The 19,772-nt window shown below is 39.1% G+C and overlaps 1 protein-coding gene across 5 annotated transcripts in view; it reads right to left on the bottom strand.

The window, feature by feature from the left end:
* mRNA-cap (RNA guanylyltransferase and 5'-phosphatase mRNA capping enzyme) overlaps positions 1-16,964 on the bottom strand; it is a 548,400-nt gene extending 531,436 nt beyond the window's left edge. For all 5 annotated transcript variants that reach the window (XM_090376079.1, XM_090376080.1, XM_090376082.1 and 2 more), the window contains exon 1: positions 16,697-16,964. In XM_090376079.1, the coding sequence (XP_090232205.1) occupies positions 16,697-16,735 (39 nt within the window). In that variant the 5' untranslated portion in view covers positions 16,736-16,964. The remainder of the gene's footprint in view (positions 1-16,696) is intronic.
* Between the last annotated feature and the right edge of the window lie 2,808 nt (positions 16,965-19,772).

Here is a 19,772-nt window from a genome sequence, read left to right as displayed (position 1 = left end):
CATTTTTGTCCTGCAGTCGAAAAATACTGCAAGGCAAATAATTTAGATTTCAAGGTTCTTTTAATTTTAGATAATGCCCCTGGGCATCCTACCTCACTCACTGATTTAAATAACAATGTGAAGGTTATATTTCTACCACCAAATACGACTTCTTTACTCCAGCCAATGGACCAAGGAGTTATTTCTACATTCAAAGCATATTATTTGAGACGAACTTTTGCTCAGGCAATTCAAGCTACAACTGGAGATGACGCAATCACTCTCGATGAATTTTGGAAAAAACACGATATTAAAGAAGCAGTTGAGAACATACACAAATCGTGGGAAGAAATGACGAACAGCTGCATGAGAGCAGTCTAGCAGAATCTTTTGCCTGAATGCGCAAGTGATCTTTGCGGTTTCATTAATCCTGTCAACAAAGTTATTGATGAAATTACTACAATTGGAAAAGACCTCGGCTTTGAGGAAGTAGATTCAGAAAACGTTAGAGAATTACTGGAATCGCATTCAAAAGATTTAAGTAACGACGATCTTCTTGAAATTGAGCATCAACGTGCATACGAGGAAGAAGACGAAAATGAAGCAGAAGAAAAGCAATTTGCTCCCAAAGAAATTTCATTCAAAAAACTTGAACTATTTAATACACTTGAAAAAGCAAAAGAACTCATACTAGAGATTGATCCAGATGCAGAGAGAAGCATGAATGTTCATCGAGGATTAGATAAGCAAATTGATTGTTATCGCAAAATCATGGAGGAAAGGAAGAAAGCTACCACTGTTCAATCGAAGTTAGATACGTTTTTTTTGCAAAAAATAAAATTTAAATCATACTATCTGTGTTTAAATTTATTCCTTAATAATTTAAGAACTATGCAGTGCATTATAGGTACGTATTGAGTAAAAAAATATGTTTTTATAATTTTCAAGGATTCATTATAATTATTCCCATTGTTTCTTAAGTTTGATTAGTGCGGTTTTAATATGTGCGGTATATTTCAAGGATTCATTAACCGCACTAATCAAGGGTTTCCTGTATCAGGAAAAAAAAAAAAAAAATTTACAGTACTTTTCATATCCTTTTAATTTTCAATTTTTTCTTATAGCAAAGAATGAGTACCGGCACCTATTTTTTTTACAAAAAAAGCACTGCTCAGCCCATTTGCCCAACTTATCTAATCCAGTTGGAGTAGCATACTGTCTTTACTAGGGTTAACAACTTTGCCAACCTTTGTATCATCTGAAAACTTGGACATTAATTCTGATATACCTTCATCAATATCATTGATGAATACACAAAACAACAATGGGCCCAGCACTGAACCCTGGGGAACTCCACTAATAACATTTGTCCATGAAGAGCAGTGTCCATTGATTTCCACTCTGTTCTCTTCCACTCAACCATCCCTTTATCCATTGTAACAACTAACCCTTAATGCCATACCTCTCCAATTTTTACAGCAGTCTTCCATGTGCAAAAGAATCAAAAGCTTTCCTGATATCCAAGTACATGATATCAATTTTTAACATTCAGTTCCTTTGTGACCATATCATATTATCCGATCAAATTGGTCACACAAGACCTCCCTTTAACAAACCCATGCTGTGTCTTAACTATTAGTGCAGTCTTGTCTATATGATCCTGCAATGCTTCTTTAACCAGTGACTCCACTATTCTCCACGGAACACAACTAACAGGTCTATAGTTACCTGTGTCAACTTTTGAACCCCCTTTGTGAATTGTTGAAACATTTGCACACCTCCAGTCCATGGTGACCTCCCCTGAGTTCAAGGAAGCTCTCATAATTATGGCTAAGGGTTTGCTTACTTTCTTTGCTCCCTCTTTTAATATAACTGGATAGATCTGTTCCACCCCAGGTGCCTTCCTTATGTTTAACTTCAACAATTTCTCCTCCACTTTGCTCCCAGTTATTACAAAATCACTTAGCTCCCTGTTAGTTTGATAAACTTCTGGTATTCCTCGCATTGACTAATTCCTCATGTGTGAATGTCGAGGCAAAATACTTATTCAGTTTATCAGCTACCTGAGCATGATCAATAGTCAACCCATCTACGTAAAGTGGTACAATCTTTACTTATGTAAAGAGTTTTTTTACATAAGTAAAGACCTCTTTGCTGTCTTTCTTTGCATCCTTTGCCAAGGATTTCTCATAGCCTGCCTAACCTCCTTTGTGACTTGATTAGAGAAATTATATCTGCCATAGGCTTCTGTGTCACCTGATAATTTATATGCATTCCATACATTTTTCTTCTCTGCCACGAGCCTCATTAATTCATCTGACATCCATTTAGGTCTGAACCATGAACTGGAATGAAAAGCATAGTAACCTCCAAAATGAAGTCCCTGAAGGCTTCCCATTTAGAATTCAACATTGGTAACATCATCAGTTGATCCCACTGTACAGAATTTAAAAACTGTCTGTGACCACTCAGACAGTTTTAAATTCACCTTTACGAAAGCAAAAGGTCTTTCCCTTTAGCCTTGATGGCAGTTACATCTTTAAGTAATTCCCATATCAGTACATTGTGATCATTGTCACCCAGTGATTCTTTTATCTGCAAATTCTTAATGCATGAATAATCACTGCTGATAATCAGATTAAGAGTATTACTCCCTCTGATTGCTTCTCGAACATGCTGCTGTAGAAAACAGTCATCCAATAAATCCAAAAAAGTCTTGCTAGTGTGCGAGTGACCAACAAGTTCCAGTCAATATCTGGAAAGTTAAAAGTCGCCATTATAAGACATTCTGATTTACTGGCCCACTATTTCTCTGCACAATTGCTCATTATACTCATCAGATTCATCAGGCCTATAACACACACCTACTCTCAATTTTGCTTCCCCAGTGCTTATGTCACACCGAACAGAATCAACATTGCATTGTTCACCAACATCAACTGGATGCACGTCCTTCGATTTTATGTGTTTCTTTTCTAACAGTATAACCCCTCCTCCCTTCCTGTCTTGTCTATCCTTTCTGTACACATTGTACTCACCAAATTCCAATTCTGCACTGCTTATATCTGTGACACCACGTCTCTGATATGCCAACAATATCTGCCTTTGATGTCTTGACTAGCACTTCAAGCTCATCAAATTTATTAACTATACTCCTAGCATTGGTGTACATGCACCTGTTTTCTACTCTTAGTTACCCTAACACAGCCCATGTATTTATTTGTTCCACTATGATTCCCAACAGTCCTGGAAATTTCCATTACCTTGCTTTCCAGGCTGATGCTCATTCTAATAGAAACAGTGCAAGAATTACTTTTGCCTCTACCTGCGGCCATTGTTAACCTTTTAGCCTGTGTATCCCCCCCCCCCAAGCTAGCAGTTTTCCGATCCATCTAACACTGCCTCGATAGCATCAGCAAATATTCTTGCACCATTTCTATTTAAGTGTACCCCATCTCTGTAGAAGCAGTCTCTCCTGTCAACAAGCAGAGATTCATCTATATCTAGCAAAATTCATGTATATCATTGACAAAAACACCATGGGCTGTCCTGGCAGCCTGTCTGCACTGCTCAGAGAACTTCGTACCTAACCACACAATTTACCTCCAAGGTCTTTTTCATTCTCCACTACCCAGAGTGTAGTACCTCACAGCTGGTACATTACTCTGGGGTTACTGCTACCCATATTCAGTATTTTGCATTTGTCAGTGTTAAACTTCAGTTGTCACTTTCCTAGATCCTATTGAAGTAGCATACTGTCATTGAGAACCCTGCCAATCTTTATACCATCTGCAAACTTTGTCATTAAGACTGATATACCTTCATCAATATCACTGATGATACCTTTTAGTTAAGAAGCAAATTTTGGTAAAGTGCAATTTTAGCATTTCAAATTTTTCTTTGCAATACCTATGGACACGTATTGTGTCTTAGGAAGAGTGGCTCCCAAATGTTTGCTCATCTCCACCGTGGTATTTTCTGTAAAATGGACAGAAATGAGTATGGTGTTATGTTTGTGTTCTGTTTAGTTGGTTCTGGCCCTCGGGTTACCAGGAAGCAGCAATCACAAGGAAGGCTGCTTCCCAGTACATATAATGGAGAGGCAGTCTGCAACAGAGCACATACCAAATAATCCATAAGGACTACTCTATCGATCCTACATCTACAGAAAATCAGAAGCCAATCACATGTGAATTCACTACCACATAGGCAATACTGCCTGTGAATTGGTTACCACATTCACAGGTAGTATTGTCCTGTGTATTTGCAATACACTTCCATAATAAATTTCACTTCTCTACTGGTCACTCATCTTGCCAAACAAACGTAGTATTGTATTAGTATTATGCTGCTTGTTGCATTAAAGTTATCACTGTTACGGGTAAAATAATGGAGCCACTGGTTAAAGGTGCATTGCAGGATCATCTAGACAAGACTGCAGCAATAATTCAGACACAGCATGGGTTTGTTAAGGGAAAGTCTTGTCTGACAAATTTGATAGGATATTATGATGTGGTTACAAAGGAACTGGATGCAACAAATAATTTTGATTTCATATATTTAGATTTCAGGAAAGCTATTGACACTGTTGCACATGGAATACTATTGTACAAATTGGAGCAGAATGGTATCAAGGGTAAGTTGCTACAATGGATAAAAGGATGGTTAAGTGGGAGAAGACAGAGGGTGGTGATCACTGGGTGCTGATCTTCGTGGACTAATGTTATTAGTGGAGTCCCACAGGGTTCGGTGTTGGGTCCACTGTTTTGTATATTTATCAATGATATTGATGAAGGCATATCAGGCTTAATGTCAAAGTTTGCAGATGATACAAAGGTTGGCAGGGTTGTTAATGACAGTAATGGCAGTGTGCTACTGCAACAGGATCTAGATAATTTGGGTAGATGGGTTAAGAAGTGGCAACTGAAGTTTAACTTTGACAAATGCTATTTGTTTGTTATTTGGTTTTTAGGAGCATTAGCAACTAAGGCCATATTGCTCCGGGATTATGCGGTGGTCATTCCCTGACCTTTCCGCATCCTCAGTATTTGGTGGTGACGGGCTCGAACCCCGGTCTAATCAAGAAGCGTGTGCTACGCACTGTTGCCTCTTCCCACCTGGCTACGGAGGCGCCTTTGACAAATGCAAAGTACTGCATATGGGTAGAAGTAACCCCAGAGAAACGTACCAACTGTGTGGTAGAACACTTAAGGTGGTAGAAAATGAAAGACCTGGGAGTAATTGTGCAGTCAGATATCAAGTTTACTGAGCAATGCAGACAGGCTGCCAGGGCAGGTCATGGGGTTTTGTCAATGATATATAGGAATTTTGCTAGCAGGGAAAAGGAGGTAATTGTCCCTCTGCATAAGGCAATGGTCAGGCCATGCCTTGAGTACTGCGTACAGGTCTGGAGGCCTCATTTTAGGAAGGATGTAGATTTACTTGAGCATGTGCAGAGAAGGGCAACAAGATTGGTGAGGAGAATGAAGGGATACTCTTACCAAGAGAGGCTTAAGTTCTGCAAATTGCAGTGGCTGGAGACTAGGCACCTGCGCAGTGATCTGATTGAGGTGTATAAGGCCTTGAATGGGTTGAGCACACTGAATTCTGACGGGATCCTTCCACTTTTTCAGATTACGAACCTAGGGGGCATAAATTCAAATTAAGAAAGGACAGATGTAGAACAGATGTGTGGGAATTTGCCTTTAGCCAGAGGGTGGTTAATTGCAGGAGCAAACTTCCATCTGTCGTTGTGGAAGCTGATAGGTTGAATAAATTTAAGGAGGAACTGGACAGGCATTCGGAGGGAATGGTGCGATTTTTTTTTTTTTTGGCTGATGCATAAGCTCATACACTACTACTACTACTCATATACATATATGTTGAAATGGTCAGAAGGTTAGCAATCCAAGATCAAGAAATTCTCCGAATGGGATTTTATGGGGCACAACACCCTGGGGGGGGGGGGGTAGTGCTAGCATCAATGGAAGAGAATGAGTCAAAACATATGCTCAGTGACTTCTCCCTCCTAAATGAGGGAACAAACACCTATACTAAGTGATTTGTGATAGAAAATAGCAATTATTATCTCTGCTGCTTGAGTTGATAAATGCTATTTCTGCTGACCCCAAAACACTTATATAGACCAGTCATACAATGATATGGCTGGTCGGTATAAGTCCATTTTGGAGTAACTTGCAATAACTACAACCAGAAAGAAATGGGAATAGTGATATTGGGAGTGGAATGGGATGGGATTGGAAAAAAAAAAAAGAAAAGATTTTTTGGTCTAACTTCCTGACAGCTGTCCTGAATAGATAAAAGCAATACGTGGGAAGCATGTTCTGCCTAGATCTCCTATAGCATCAGTTTGTTGGGAAACACATGCCAGATATTGGCATTAGTGGAAGCATATGATGCAAGAAAGCAAGCTTATATAGCATCAGTCAAAAAAAAAAAAAAAAAGTACCAGAATGGACAATACCAACCAGACAGGAAGCATTAAATTAAATTTTTATCATTATACACAAATTGGTACACTTACACAGATACAAGAGGGGGAAATTGGGAGGCGCATCTCTCCAAAGCCTGAAATAGGAACAAATATTGTATATTTTTTGATATTAAGCTGTACAGTAACTATTCATGACAAGTATATGAGATTGAGCCTATATGAGAGCTAGAAGGACAGGGTGGATGCCCGAAGGATCTAAAGTGAAGGGCCCATCAAGCTCTCAGCTGCCCACATCAACGCCACAGCTTGCACTTGATAATCACATAACACAGAAGCAACCCCCAAGGCAGAATGCGCTGGTCCCACAGGAACTAGCAGTTGTTGGTGACTCTATTGTCAGGGAAACGGGGAACATGGTATATAAAAAGGATAGGTGGAACAGGACCAGAGTATCTGCCAGGGGCAAAGGTTGATAATGTTTTTTTTTCTTTTCTTTTCTTGTAAACCTCAACACGAGAGGTGTTACAATCTATAGTACTTAGTACCGTGCTTGGGTTGGAGGTTGAAAAGACGAAAGAAGATATTTGTTGACATTGGACTTGAACTTCTGTAGACTGTAATTTTCGGGAAATACGTATGAAGGAAGGTTGTTCCAGAAAACGGCAGTTGAATGAATAAACGAGTAAGATGAAAAGTTGGTTCTGTGAGTTTGAAGTTGGACAGTAAATGGATGTTGGCTGGTGGCGGCACGTGTTCGGACTGTTTTGAAAGAGAGCAGGAATTAGAGAAGCCAATTCAGAAGAACAGTGCCCATGGAAGTATCTGTAGAAGAGACATGCAGCAGAAACAGTATGTCTATGAGACAGCAAGTGGAGAGACTGTTAGAGATGAGTCATTAATTAACCTAACTGCTCTCTTCTGAATGGAATCAAGAAGCCTGAGAGAGGTTTTGGGGGCACCACCCCAGATGTGGGAACAATATTTCATGTCAGGGCGGATTTGCGATTTATACAGAGTGAGCAGCTGTTTGGAAGAAAAGTAATGCTGAGAGCAAAAGAGAAAACCAAGGTTTTTAGATGCAGAAGAAGCAATATTTGTAATATGCTTGTGCCAAGAGAGATTAGAATTCAGGGTAATCCCCAAAAGAGATATATCATTTTGCCTAGAAATTGGAGTGTCACTAAAGATATATAAAAAGTTTTCTGCTTATATACACTAAAGATATATATAAGCAGAAAACCAAGGTTTTTAGATGCAGAAGAAGCAATATTTGTAATATGCTTGTGCCAAGAGAGATTAGAATTCAGGGTAATCCCCAAAAGAGATATATCATTTTGCCTAGAAATTGGAGTGTCACTAAAGATAAGCATAGGAGCAGAAGAATCCATTTTGCAAGACATAAGACAAGACTGAGTTTTAGAAGGGTTGAAATCAACTAAGTTGTGTTTGCCCCACTGGAGAATTACCTGATGATCGGCATTTAAGGAATTGGTAGCAGATTTGAGAAGTTGAAGCTTATTGAGCAGGACAAGGTTTCTCAAAATGGAAAGTTGATTGATTGATTGATTGATTTTGGGTTTATTGGCACAAAAACAACTAAGGTTATACTGCGCCAAGAAACGATTAAAATAACAATAAAGATAAATTCTGGTAACCTTTAAAAATGTTACCTAGTCAAATTGTTATTTATATATGTGGGTATATATTAATAGCTTTTAAAAATTTAAAAACTGCCGACACGTGGTCGTTGTCTGATAAAATCTGACTGAGTGTATAAGGCTCAGTCGGATGAGTAAAAGCGGTAAAATGTATATTGCGAACATGGGTAAAATGAACGCAATCTATTAAAATATGCTTTAGAGTTAAAACGGTGTTGCAAGACTCGCACATAGGAAGGTCATCCGCCCTCAGCAGAAAAGAATGTGTCAAATGACTGTGTCCTATGCGGAGTCGGGCAAGAACAACTTCCTCGCTCCGATTCCTACGCAGACTAGACTGCTTTTTTTCTATTACAGGCTTTATTTGGTATAATTTATTTGTTCTCTGTCTGTGCCATAGTTCTTGCCATTGAGAATATATCTTGTTGCGTATTATTTGCCTGTAGTCTGTATAGGGGACTGACAGGCAACAATTATGAGTGGGTGTTGCTGATTTGGCTGCAGCGTCAGCCAAATCATTTCCCTTTATCCCAATGTGGCTAGGAATCCAGCACAAGCGGATATCAAACTTGTATTCATGAAGAGAATGTATCTTCTGCTGAACCCGACAAAGAACTGGATGAGAATTGTGTCTCGGAGATAATAAAGCCTGTAATACACTCAAAGAGTCAGAATATATTATTGACCTTTGGAATTGACAAGTTCGAATGTGATCCAAGGCTAGCTCTATAGCATACAGCTCTGCAGTGTATATGCTGGATTCAGGAGGAATCTGCTGAGATATTATAGTGTCCGGAAAGACAGCAGCAGATCCTACACACGATTCAGACTTCGAGCCGTCTGTGTAAACGGGCAGGAAGTCTGAGTACTCAGCTTGGTGTGCAGAGTAGAGCTTCTGGTAGACAGATGATGAGGTCTCAGACTTTACCCATTTCTTAAGGGAAAAGTCGCACGGTGGGGGATGAGCATGCCAGAATGGAGGAATTTCTTTTCGTGTTTGTGCAACCTTGTCTACCATGATGTTAAACTCTCTGAATAGCTCTTGGACACGAATGCCAAAAGGTCGGTTGGCAGTCTTACGGGTATTGTACAAGTTTTCCCAACGTGGCTCAAAAACGGATGTCCACGTAGGATGGTCTGGCAGGGATTTCAACTTTAAAGCATAGTTTAAAGACAACTGCTTACGTCGAAGGGATAATGATGGTTCGTTTGCGTCGACGTATAGGCTGTTGTTATTTGGTTTTTAGGAGCATTAGCAACTAAGGCCATATTGCTCCGGGATATACGGTGGTCATTCCATGACCTTTCCGCATTCTCCATATTTGGTGGTGACGGGCTCGAACCCCGGTCTAATCAAGAAGCGTGTGCTACGCACTGCTGCTCCTTCCCACCTGGCTACGGAGGCGCCTGTCGACGTATAGGCTCTGGACAGGAGATGTGCGATATGCTTCAGTAGCGATACGGATGGCCTGATGATGAACAGGGTCAAGCCATCGAAGGGCACTGTCTCTGGCTGAGGAGTATACCTGGGCCCCGTAGAATAATTTGGGTCATACAAGTGCACGGTAAAGCCGTAGTAGGGTGCATCGATCTGCTCCCCGACGCGTTGAGGAGAGAGAGCGGAGAATATTGAGTCCCCTCGTGCATTTTGTACGAAGTTGACGAATATGTTCGAGAAAGGTCAACTTTTTATCAAACAAGTCCCAAGAATTTTGTGTCTGACACTACTGGAATAACATTTTGTCCGAGCCTTAATTCAGGTTCAGGATGAAGATTACGCTTGCGACAAAAGTGTACGCAAACGGTCTTCTCTGGCGAGAACCTGAAGCCATCAAAATGGAAAGTGGAATGCAATGTGCTATCATCGGCAAAACTAAGGATAGGATTTCCAGTCAATGGAAGAAGGTCATTAATATACAAGAGGAAAAGAGTGGGGGAAAGAACTGAACCTTGGGGGACACCGGCATTAGTGGAGAAGTTAGAGGACAGAGCCATCTACCATCACCCTCAGTGAGTGATCAGAGAGAAAACTGGATAACCAATTACTAAAAACAGTTGGCAAACCATAAGGTGGAAGCTTGTTTAGAAGACCTTTATGGCAAACACGATCGAAAGCCTTTGAGATGTCAAGAGCAACTACTTGAGTTTCACCAAAGATTTCCATTGAATTAGTCCATAAATGGGTAACATAAGCCAGAATATCACCAGTGGATTGACATTGACGGAATCCATACTGGCGATCGTTGATCAGACGGAAGATTTCTAGGTAGTTTAAAATTTGACGGTTCATTGATTTCTCCATTACTTTAGAAAGAGTAGAAGTAATTGCAATGGGAGGAATTTGTCACTCTTTTTAGGAACTGGCTGGATATGAGCAAATTTCCAAGCAGAAGGAAAAACACGTTTGGAATAAGAAAGTGAAAAAAGGCGGCAAAGAATAGGAGTAAGTTCAAGAGCACAGGTTTTGAGAACAAGTGGAGAAATACCATCGGGACCTGGAGCTTTCTTAGCATCAAGCTTCGTCAAAATCCTTCTGACATCCTTTTGACGAAAGATCACAGGAGGCAGTGAATGGAGCGTGTTGGGAATGGTGGGAGGTGTTTTACCAAGATCATTAATGCACGAGTTGGAAGAAAAATGGGATGCTAGCAGGTCAGCTTTATCGTTGGCTGAAGTGACAACAGAACCATCTGGTTTGGACAGAGGTGGGAGCAGAGATGGGCAAAAGTTGCGGCCAATAGCTTTGGCAAGAGACCAGAATGATCGGCTACCATTAGGACAAGAAGCAACTTTTCTACTCTTAGCCTGTTCAAAATCTAGTTTGGACTGGTTAATAACTGCTTTACAATTGTTGCGAGCTTTGGTGTAGGCAGGAAATGAAACTGAAGAATTAGAAACAAGCCAATTACGATATGCAACATTCTTCTCTTGAATAGCCTTAGCACATTTATTGGAAAACCAAGGTTTAGATAAAGGACAAGATTTTAAAGTGGAGTGTGGGATAAAGGATTCCATTCCTGCAAGAATAATTTCACTGACACGATCTGAGCAAATGTTGACATCAGAACTTTTGAAACAGTAATCCGACCAAAGAAAAGAAGTCTCGCAGGTCATCCCATTTTGCATTCTTGTAATGCCAAACAATATGAGGTTGGGAATAGCCATGAGATAAAGGATCCATTGGAGAAGAGACAATCACCAAGTTGTGATCTGAAGTGCCTAAAGAACCTCTCACTTCGACCGTGTACTTAGAAGGGTTGTTTGTGAGAAAAAGATCAAATGAACAATCTGTGCAAGGTGATTAGTAATGGCAAAAGCCTCCACATCTCGACCAGCTTGGTCTGTGTGACTAGAAAACAGAAGCCGGCTGGAGTTGTGAACATTAAAATCACCAAGGAAAATTACCTCATTGTTAGGAAAGTTAGACTGAAGAAATTCAAGTTGCAAAGAGAGGAAGTCAAGGAGCTCCAAGTGATTAGTGGAGTTAGGAGAATGGTAAAGACAACAGAAGAATGACACAATGAGGTAGAGAGATTTTAAGCCAGAGAAGATCAAAAAGAGGAGATTCGAAATTACGAAGTCTCTGACAGGGAATATCAGAATGGACATATGCACAGGTACCACCTTTTAGGCGAAAGGAATCATACAGTGAATAGTTTGGGCAATTGACATGAGTAGTAGTTGAATCATCTGATAACAGATTCTGTCAGAAAAAGTCAAAGCGGGGTTTGGCAGAGTGCAAGTGGACATCGTTGATATTAGAATTGACACGTATATTTGTGAAATGAACTACCAAGTGTTTTATCCCTGCTAGCAAAATTCCTGTATATCACTGACAATACACCATGCAGCTACTCTTGCCACCTTTTCTGCACTGTTCAGAAAACTTCACAACCTGACTGCACAATTACCCCCAGGCCCTTTTCATTCTCCACTACCCACAGTGGAGTACCACCCAGTTGATACATTAATGTGGGGTTAATGCTATCTATATGCAGTACTTTACATTTGTCAATGTTAAGCTTCTCAGTTGCCACTGCTCAAGCCCATCTGCTGAACTTTTCCAGATCCGGTTACAGTAGTGTACTATCATTACTGTCGTTTACAAACCTGCCAACATTCATATCGTATGCAAACTTAGACATTAACCCTAATATACCTTCATCAATATCATTGATAATACTGAAAACAACAATGGGCCCAAAACCAAACACTGGGTGAACTCCACTAAAAACAATAGTCCATGAAGAGCAGTATCCATTCATAATTACATCAGTCTTTTAAAGCAAGAAAACCAAAAAACTCTTTGAAGCAAGATTATCAACTAAACTCACTCATCGGTGAAGACAGGATATTACAGTTGGAAAAGGAATTAGAAAATGTGAATTGGAATATCATCGGTTTGGCTGAAACAAGAAGAAGAAATGAATCACTTATAACTTTATCAAGTGGAAATCTGCTGCACACCAATGGAAACAGTGAAAGGAGTGAAGGTGGAGTTGGCTTTCTGTTCCATAAAGATTTTAAAAACAACATTTTGGAATTCAAAAGTATATCACCAAGGGTGTCAAGACTAATACTCAAGATTTCTAAGGAGGTACAAGCTAAAGATTATAATGATTTATGCACCACCATCGAGCCATGATGAACAGGTTCAAGAAATGTACACCGAAATTGAGTCTTCTAGATGAGCAGAAAACCCACTACACTATTATTATGGGGGACTTCAATGCTAAGGTTGGAAAAAGACAAAACAGTGCAGAAAGAGGAACTATAGGAAATTTTGGAATTGGTGAAAGAAATGAAAGAGGTGAAAGACTTGTGGAATTTGCAGAATCTCAAGGACTGTCAGTAATGAACACTTTTTTCAAGAAAAGTGGATAACAGAAAGAGGACATGGAAGAGTCCGAATGGATTAACAACTAATGAAATCGACTTCATCCTCACTAACAGAAGATATATTGTAAATGATGTTACCGTCCTGAATAAGGTAAATGTTAGAGGTTATCACAGAATGGTAAGATGTATACTTGATACAGATGTAGGAAAGGAAAAAACTGACTCGAGTAAATAATACAAAGGTCTTTGAGATAATACAGGAGGAGAATAAGCAGTATGTACTAGAACTTAAGAACAAGTCTGAGCTTCTGCAGACTGTTCAGGACCAAGATATCAACGAGGAATATTACAACTTTCTGGAAATGATAAAGCCGAAGAAACCTATAGGTAAAAAGAAATCCAAAGAAAAAAATCAGTCAAGAAACACTTGTCATGATGAACCGAAGACGACAAATGAAGAGCAAGAAAAACACTGACAGGGAGAAAATTGAGTATACTGAATTATGCAAAGCCATTAGAAAGAGACTCAGGGAGGACATAAGATTTAACCCAAGAAAAGTAGAGCAAGCATTAAGGGAAATCAAAGGATTTAAATCAGCAGCCATGAGCAGTAATACAGAAAGACAAATGATACTGAAACTGAAGAATAGCGACGGTGTACTTATAAACAGCAGAGAAGGCATAATTCAAATAGCAGAAGACTATTATAGAGAATTATACAAGGAGCGAGGGAATGATGCCAGCAGTGGAGAAGATGGACTGCAAAGTAGCAACACATACGACATACCCGATATTCTTCCTGATGAGGTAGAACATGCATTGAAGAAAATGAAGAATCAGAAAGCCCCGGGGGGAAGATGAAGTTACTGTAGAGTTGTTAAAATTGGGAGGAAGAGACATAACGCAAAAACTGGCAAGGCTCTTCACAAAGTGCATTAGAAAAGGTGTGACGCCTAAGCAGTGGACTAATGCAATAGTTTTGCTGCATAAGAAAGGAGATAAATCAGAAATTGGAAATTATAGACCAATTGGCTTGTTATCTCACATCTACAAGTTGTTCACAAGGGTCATTACTAACAGATTAGAAAGAATATTGATGAGAATCAAACGAAAGCGCAAGCTGGCTTTAGGACAGGATTCTGAACTGTGGATCACCTTCACGTAATGTCACAGCTAATGGAGAAAGCAAATGAATATAAAACACCATTATGCCTGGCATTTGTGGATTATGAAAAGGCAATTGACTCCATACAGCATAAGGCAATGTTTCGGGCACTGGAAAGACAAGGCATAGATACCCCATATATTATGATTTTGAAGAAAATATGAGAGTGCTACCTCCTTTATCAGACAAGACAAAGACAGTAGGAAATTTAAAATCGAGAAAAGAGTTTGATAAGGAGACAATATCTCCGAAGCTGTTTACTGCTGCCCTTGAGGAAGCTTTCAGAAAATTAGACTGGTCGCAGAAAGGAGTCAATGTGAACAGAGAGTACCTAAACCATTTACGATTTGCAGATAACATTGTGGTCATAAGACACGATCCCAAAGAATTACAGGAAAATGTTAATCAGTTATGCACAGTTAGTAAGGATTTTGGACTAAAGATGAATATGGCTAAAACAAAAGTAATGATGAACATGTATGCCACAGAAAGGGAAATAATGATTGAAGGAGCAGTAATTGAAAAGTTGGAGTCATATACTTATCTGGCACAAGTTATTAGCTGTAATAATGATAAATGGCTGGAAGTCAAGAGAAGAATAAATTTTGGATGGATAGCATTCAGGAAATATAGTCACATACTGAAGAGCAATATCCCAGTTTGTCTGAAACCTAAAATAATGAACCAATGTATACTCCCCACCATGACTTATGGAAGTGAAACTTGGGCACTCACTTAAAGAATGGAAGAGAAGCTGAGAACTACACAGCGAAGAATGGAACGAATTATATTGGGAATCAGACTGTTAGATAACAAGAGAAACACATGGATTAGGCAGCAAACTCAAGTAAAGGACATTCTTATCAAAACTAAAGAACTAAAATGGTCTTGGGCAGGACACTTAGCTCGAAGACATGATGACAGATGGACTAAGAAAATAACAGAATGGTACCCAAGAGGAGCTAGAAGAAAACCTGGAAGACAAAGGCAGAGATGGATAGATGAAATTCATGAGTTTTTGGGTAGTAAATGGATGGTCAGTGCTCAAAAAAGAAGGAACTGCAAAGTTGCTGGAGAGGCCTTCATCCTGCAGTGGATTGAAAATGGCTGATGATGATGATCAACTAAACGGCATTGCAATTCAATTGCGCACCAAGTGAGATGATGATCACGTAAAAAATACGAATATCGCACAGTTTTGAGTACTTGAAAAACAAAACTTAGAAGCAACAGTATTTAAAAAAAAAAAAAAAAAATTCAAGCACAGTTCTGCAAGCTTGGTTCTAAAGCCCCAGTGTCAATTTTTATGCATACTGTGTTCATAGTATGACTGAAATATTATTAGTTATTTTGTTGTGTCTTGCTTATCTTAAAATGCCAACGTCCTGCTCTCTTCTATTACTAAGAGTGCTGGACAATGGCTATATTTAATAGTTTAACCATTACTCCAGGAGCTCACATCTGGTGAGTATGGGCTTAGCACACCAAAGGTCCTGAGCTGGATATCATAATTCTTCCCTTCCTTGGTGACTCCCTTCTACTTACGACTCTTGTTCTCTCTCTCTCTCTCAGGGAATTGAGAATTTTTTTTTTTTTTTTTTTTTGCTGATGCCGCAAAAGCCTTGGGCTTCCTTGCACCATATTGCTAATAGTAATACTATGAACGAGGCGTGCACAAATCGGCCACTAGCACTTTAGGAACCAAAACAGAGAACTATCATCACATTAAACCCCAGGGGCTCACATCCGGTGAGTATGGGCTTGGCAAACCCAGGGTCCTGAGCTGGATATCATCATTCTCCTCTTTCTTGGTGATGCCTTTCTACTTCTCTCTCTCTCTCACACAGGGGGGTAACTCTGGAATTTTTTTTTTTTTTTTTTTTTTGGCTGGTGCAGCATAAGCCTCAGGCTTCCTTGTACCATATGGCTAATAATAATCTGCAAGAGTTTCTGACCTTTGTGGGCAATTATATCAATATGCATACATTGCAGCTTTTATATCTTTTGCAACTTGCATCTCGTTTTTTTTAATAATTAAATTACGTTCTATATTGAAATGTTTTAATCAATTGATAAGTAAATAAAAATATATGATAAAAGTTATTAAAAATACACAAACACCAGACAAATCTTGATCAATAACGCAGACCACAAGCAGCGAGGCCAGCGGCGGAAACACATTTTCCCGATGCTGCAATGAAATGAATGTAGCAAGAAAAAAAACAAAAAAACTACGGCAAATTAGTATTTCATTTACTTTTCAAGAAATGTCAACGTTGGCCAAAACATCCATTTTTTTTTTTTTTTTTGAACCGCTCTTTCTGCATTTTTAAAATCGGACACTGGTTTAAGAAGTATTATGAAAGGGATTCACTAGAATTCAAGAACTGTGCATGTTTCTATCCCTGCTAGATCTAGGTTATTTTTCAATTCATTACACCACACAGTAATTTATTTTTCGCAATAAACACAATGCTGTATATTCAAATACCAGCTGAACAGACTGTTAGTCTGGTTCAAAATTAACACAACAGCATACCAAAATAAAAAAAAAAATACATTAACAACTAAACACTTTATAATATCAACAAGATCGCTTACTTTGCATATGCGCCTACAAACGGAATTAAATTCTGACATTTAGCATAGTACCACACAAACCACTCATCTTACTGAACATATAACTTTGACGTAAAATATCATAATATTAGAGTGCCACCTTTACAAACAGCACATCAGAGAATTAAATTTTATTCCAAAACCAACACTACAAGACAATTCACAATAAACTCCAGTTGTAATACTCTGTCTTATAAGCATTCTTAGCGCACTTTCTGGTGGTCAAATCTTCAATCCCATGCAATGCAAACCATTTATTATCTATAGTGATACCGTTTAAAACGCTTTTCACCTTATATCGCTCCTTTTTTTTTTTTTTTTTTTTTAACAAACAGGAATAAATCCAGTTATAACCTTTCCAATATTTGGGTTTTTCATTTTGGGAAAGGGAAAATTTTAGGAATCATTTATATCGGAATTTGCATACATCATTGGAAACGTTTCTGGTGCGAATGACCTTTATTTCATGTTTAACTTTATTTCAAAATAAAATAAACCTTTGAAACTGGAAAACAGGCCCTAAGCTTCTGGTTGCATATCACAAAACTTTGTAGCGACGACGGACAAACTGAATTAAAATAAATTTATTAAAATAAATGAATAATCTCTACATAAAATAATAAAAGAGAGAAAATATAAAATAAAAAAGGACTAAAACAATAAGATGAAAGCGTAAAAATACAATAAAAATATGGATAAACTAATAAAATATACAGTAGCTTTCAACACGAAGTGCCTCTTCATTAGTTTAGTTGGTGTATGGCAGTATATTATTATTATTATTAATATCCATATGATGCAAGGAAGCCTGAGGCTTATGCTGCACTAGTTAAAAAAAAAAAAAGAAAGTTCCCGAGTAACCTTGAGAGAGAGAGAGAGAGAGAGAGAGAGAGAGAGAGAGAGAGAGCGTCAAAAGTAGAAGGGAATCACCAAGAAAGAGAAGAATGATGATATCCAGCTCAGGACCCTGGGTATGCCAAGCCCATACTCACAAGATGTGAGCCCTCGGGGTTGTATATTAAATGAAAGTTTGCGTTGATGCAAAAAGAATGTATGATGTATTCACACACACACACACACGCACACACACACACACACACATATATACATGGGACACGTTCTTTGAGTAGTAGTAGTAGTAGTGGCATGTGATACAAGAAAGCAAATGTATGAGCTTATGCAGCATCAGCCAAAAAAAAAAAAAAAAAAAATCACACCATTCCCTCCAAATGCCTGTCCAGTTCCTCCTTAAATTTATTCAACCTATCAACTTCCACAACGACCGGTGGAAGTTTGTTCCAGCAATTAACCACCCTCTGGCTAAAGGCAAATTTCCGCACATCTATTCTACATCTGTCCTTTCTTAATTTGAATTTATGCCCCCTTAGGTTCGTAATCTGAATAAGTGGAAGGATCCCATCAGAGTACACCGGGGTTCAAGCCCTGACTGCTAAATATCTCCCAACCTGCACTGGACCAGTGTGATAGATTATGGTCTGTGTCTCTCAGCATGAATTGTTGAGGAGGCTTCCACCATCCTGCAGTGGATTAATAATGGCTGCAGTTTACTTTACTTTATATATATATATATATAAATTTGTTGGTTACAACATATTTGTATATATGTTGGTTACAACAGCAAAAGTCAGAGGAGCGTGATCCTGCATCACGAGTCTGGTGACGGCACAGCAGAATTACGTACACGTTAGGATCGCCAGCGCTCATCGAACTGCAAAACAGTAGATTCCACCGTAATGGGATGCAAATGCACTCCCCTAGTGCGATTCATGATACTATGTGGTGTTAGAGTAACAATGTGCACTGCCTCAAGACATGCGCTCTGGCTGTAATCACGAGAATAGTCGAACATAAACAGGTAAGGGACATGATATTGCCAAGGGGAATGTCTTTGTGCCTGCGCAATGCAACGAGTGTGAGGAAATCAGGCAACAACTCAGGGTTGTTATGGGCCTATATATATCGGCGAGGGGCAAACGTTATGGACGTTGTAGACCAGATATCATCTTTTAAGAGCACAAAAGGTGATATTGTTGTACACGTTGGCACTAATGATATTAAGAGAAGGAGACCGGCTGAATTACTTAAAAAGTAGTTAAGATTTAATAACTTAACTGCTAGTTTGGGGGAGCTACACGGAATAATAGATTAAGAGAAGCCGCTGGAAGAGGAGAGAGTGAAAGAGATTCTTCCACTGCTTCTATTGGAATAAGCAGCAGCCTGGAAAACAAGATGCAGGATATTTCAGAGACTGCTGGGAGTCATTGGGATACAAATAAACACATAGGTTGTGTTAGGGTAGCTAACAATAGGAACAGGTGCATGTATACTTGCGTGTACACCAATGCTAGGAGTTTGGTAAATAAATTTGATAAATTTCAGGTGTTGGTCAAACATTACAGGCTGATATCGCTGGGATATCAGAGACATGGTGTCACACAGATATAAGGATTCCAGAACTGGAATTTAGGGAGTACAATTTCTACAGGCAGGATAGGAAGATAGGAGGGGAATTGCTATTAGTTACGAAACACATAAAATCAAAGGAGGTACACCCAGTCGACTTCGCTGAATATTGCAAAGTAGAGTCAGTTTGCTGTGACATAAGCATTGGGAAATCAAAATTGAGAGTAGACGTGTGTTATAGGCCTAATGAATCCGATGGGTATAATAAAAAACTGTACAGGGAAAGAAAGTGCGACAGTAAATCAGGGAGTCTTATAATGTGGGACATTAATTTCCCAGATATTCAGTGGAATTTGTTCGTTGGTCACTTACACACTAGCCAGCCTTTTGTGGATTTATTGGATGAGCGTTTCCTACATCAGCATATTCAGGAGGTAACTAGAGTGAGTAATACTCTTGAATTGATTATCAGTAGCAATTCTTCATGCGTTTCGAATCTGCAGATAAAGGTTCCACTACGTGGGAGTGATCAGAGTGTGCTGAAGTGGGATTTATTCATAGAGGAAACTACCATCAGGGGTAAATGAAAGGGGTTTGCTTTCATAAAGGCGACTACGAAGGTCTGAGCCAGTAT

The sequence above is a fragment of the Mastigoproctus giganteus genome, chromosome 6, assembly GCF_048544385.1.
Source record: "Mastigoproctus giganteus isolate SK-2022 chromosome 6, ASM4854438v1, whole genome shotgun sequence".
Classification (NCBI taxonomy): Eukaryota; Metazoa; Arthropoda; class Arachnida; order Uropygi; family Thelyphonidae; genus Mastigoproctus; species Mastigoproctus giganteus.
This window is presented reverse-complemented; position numbering and strand designations above follow the sequence as displayed.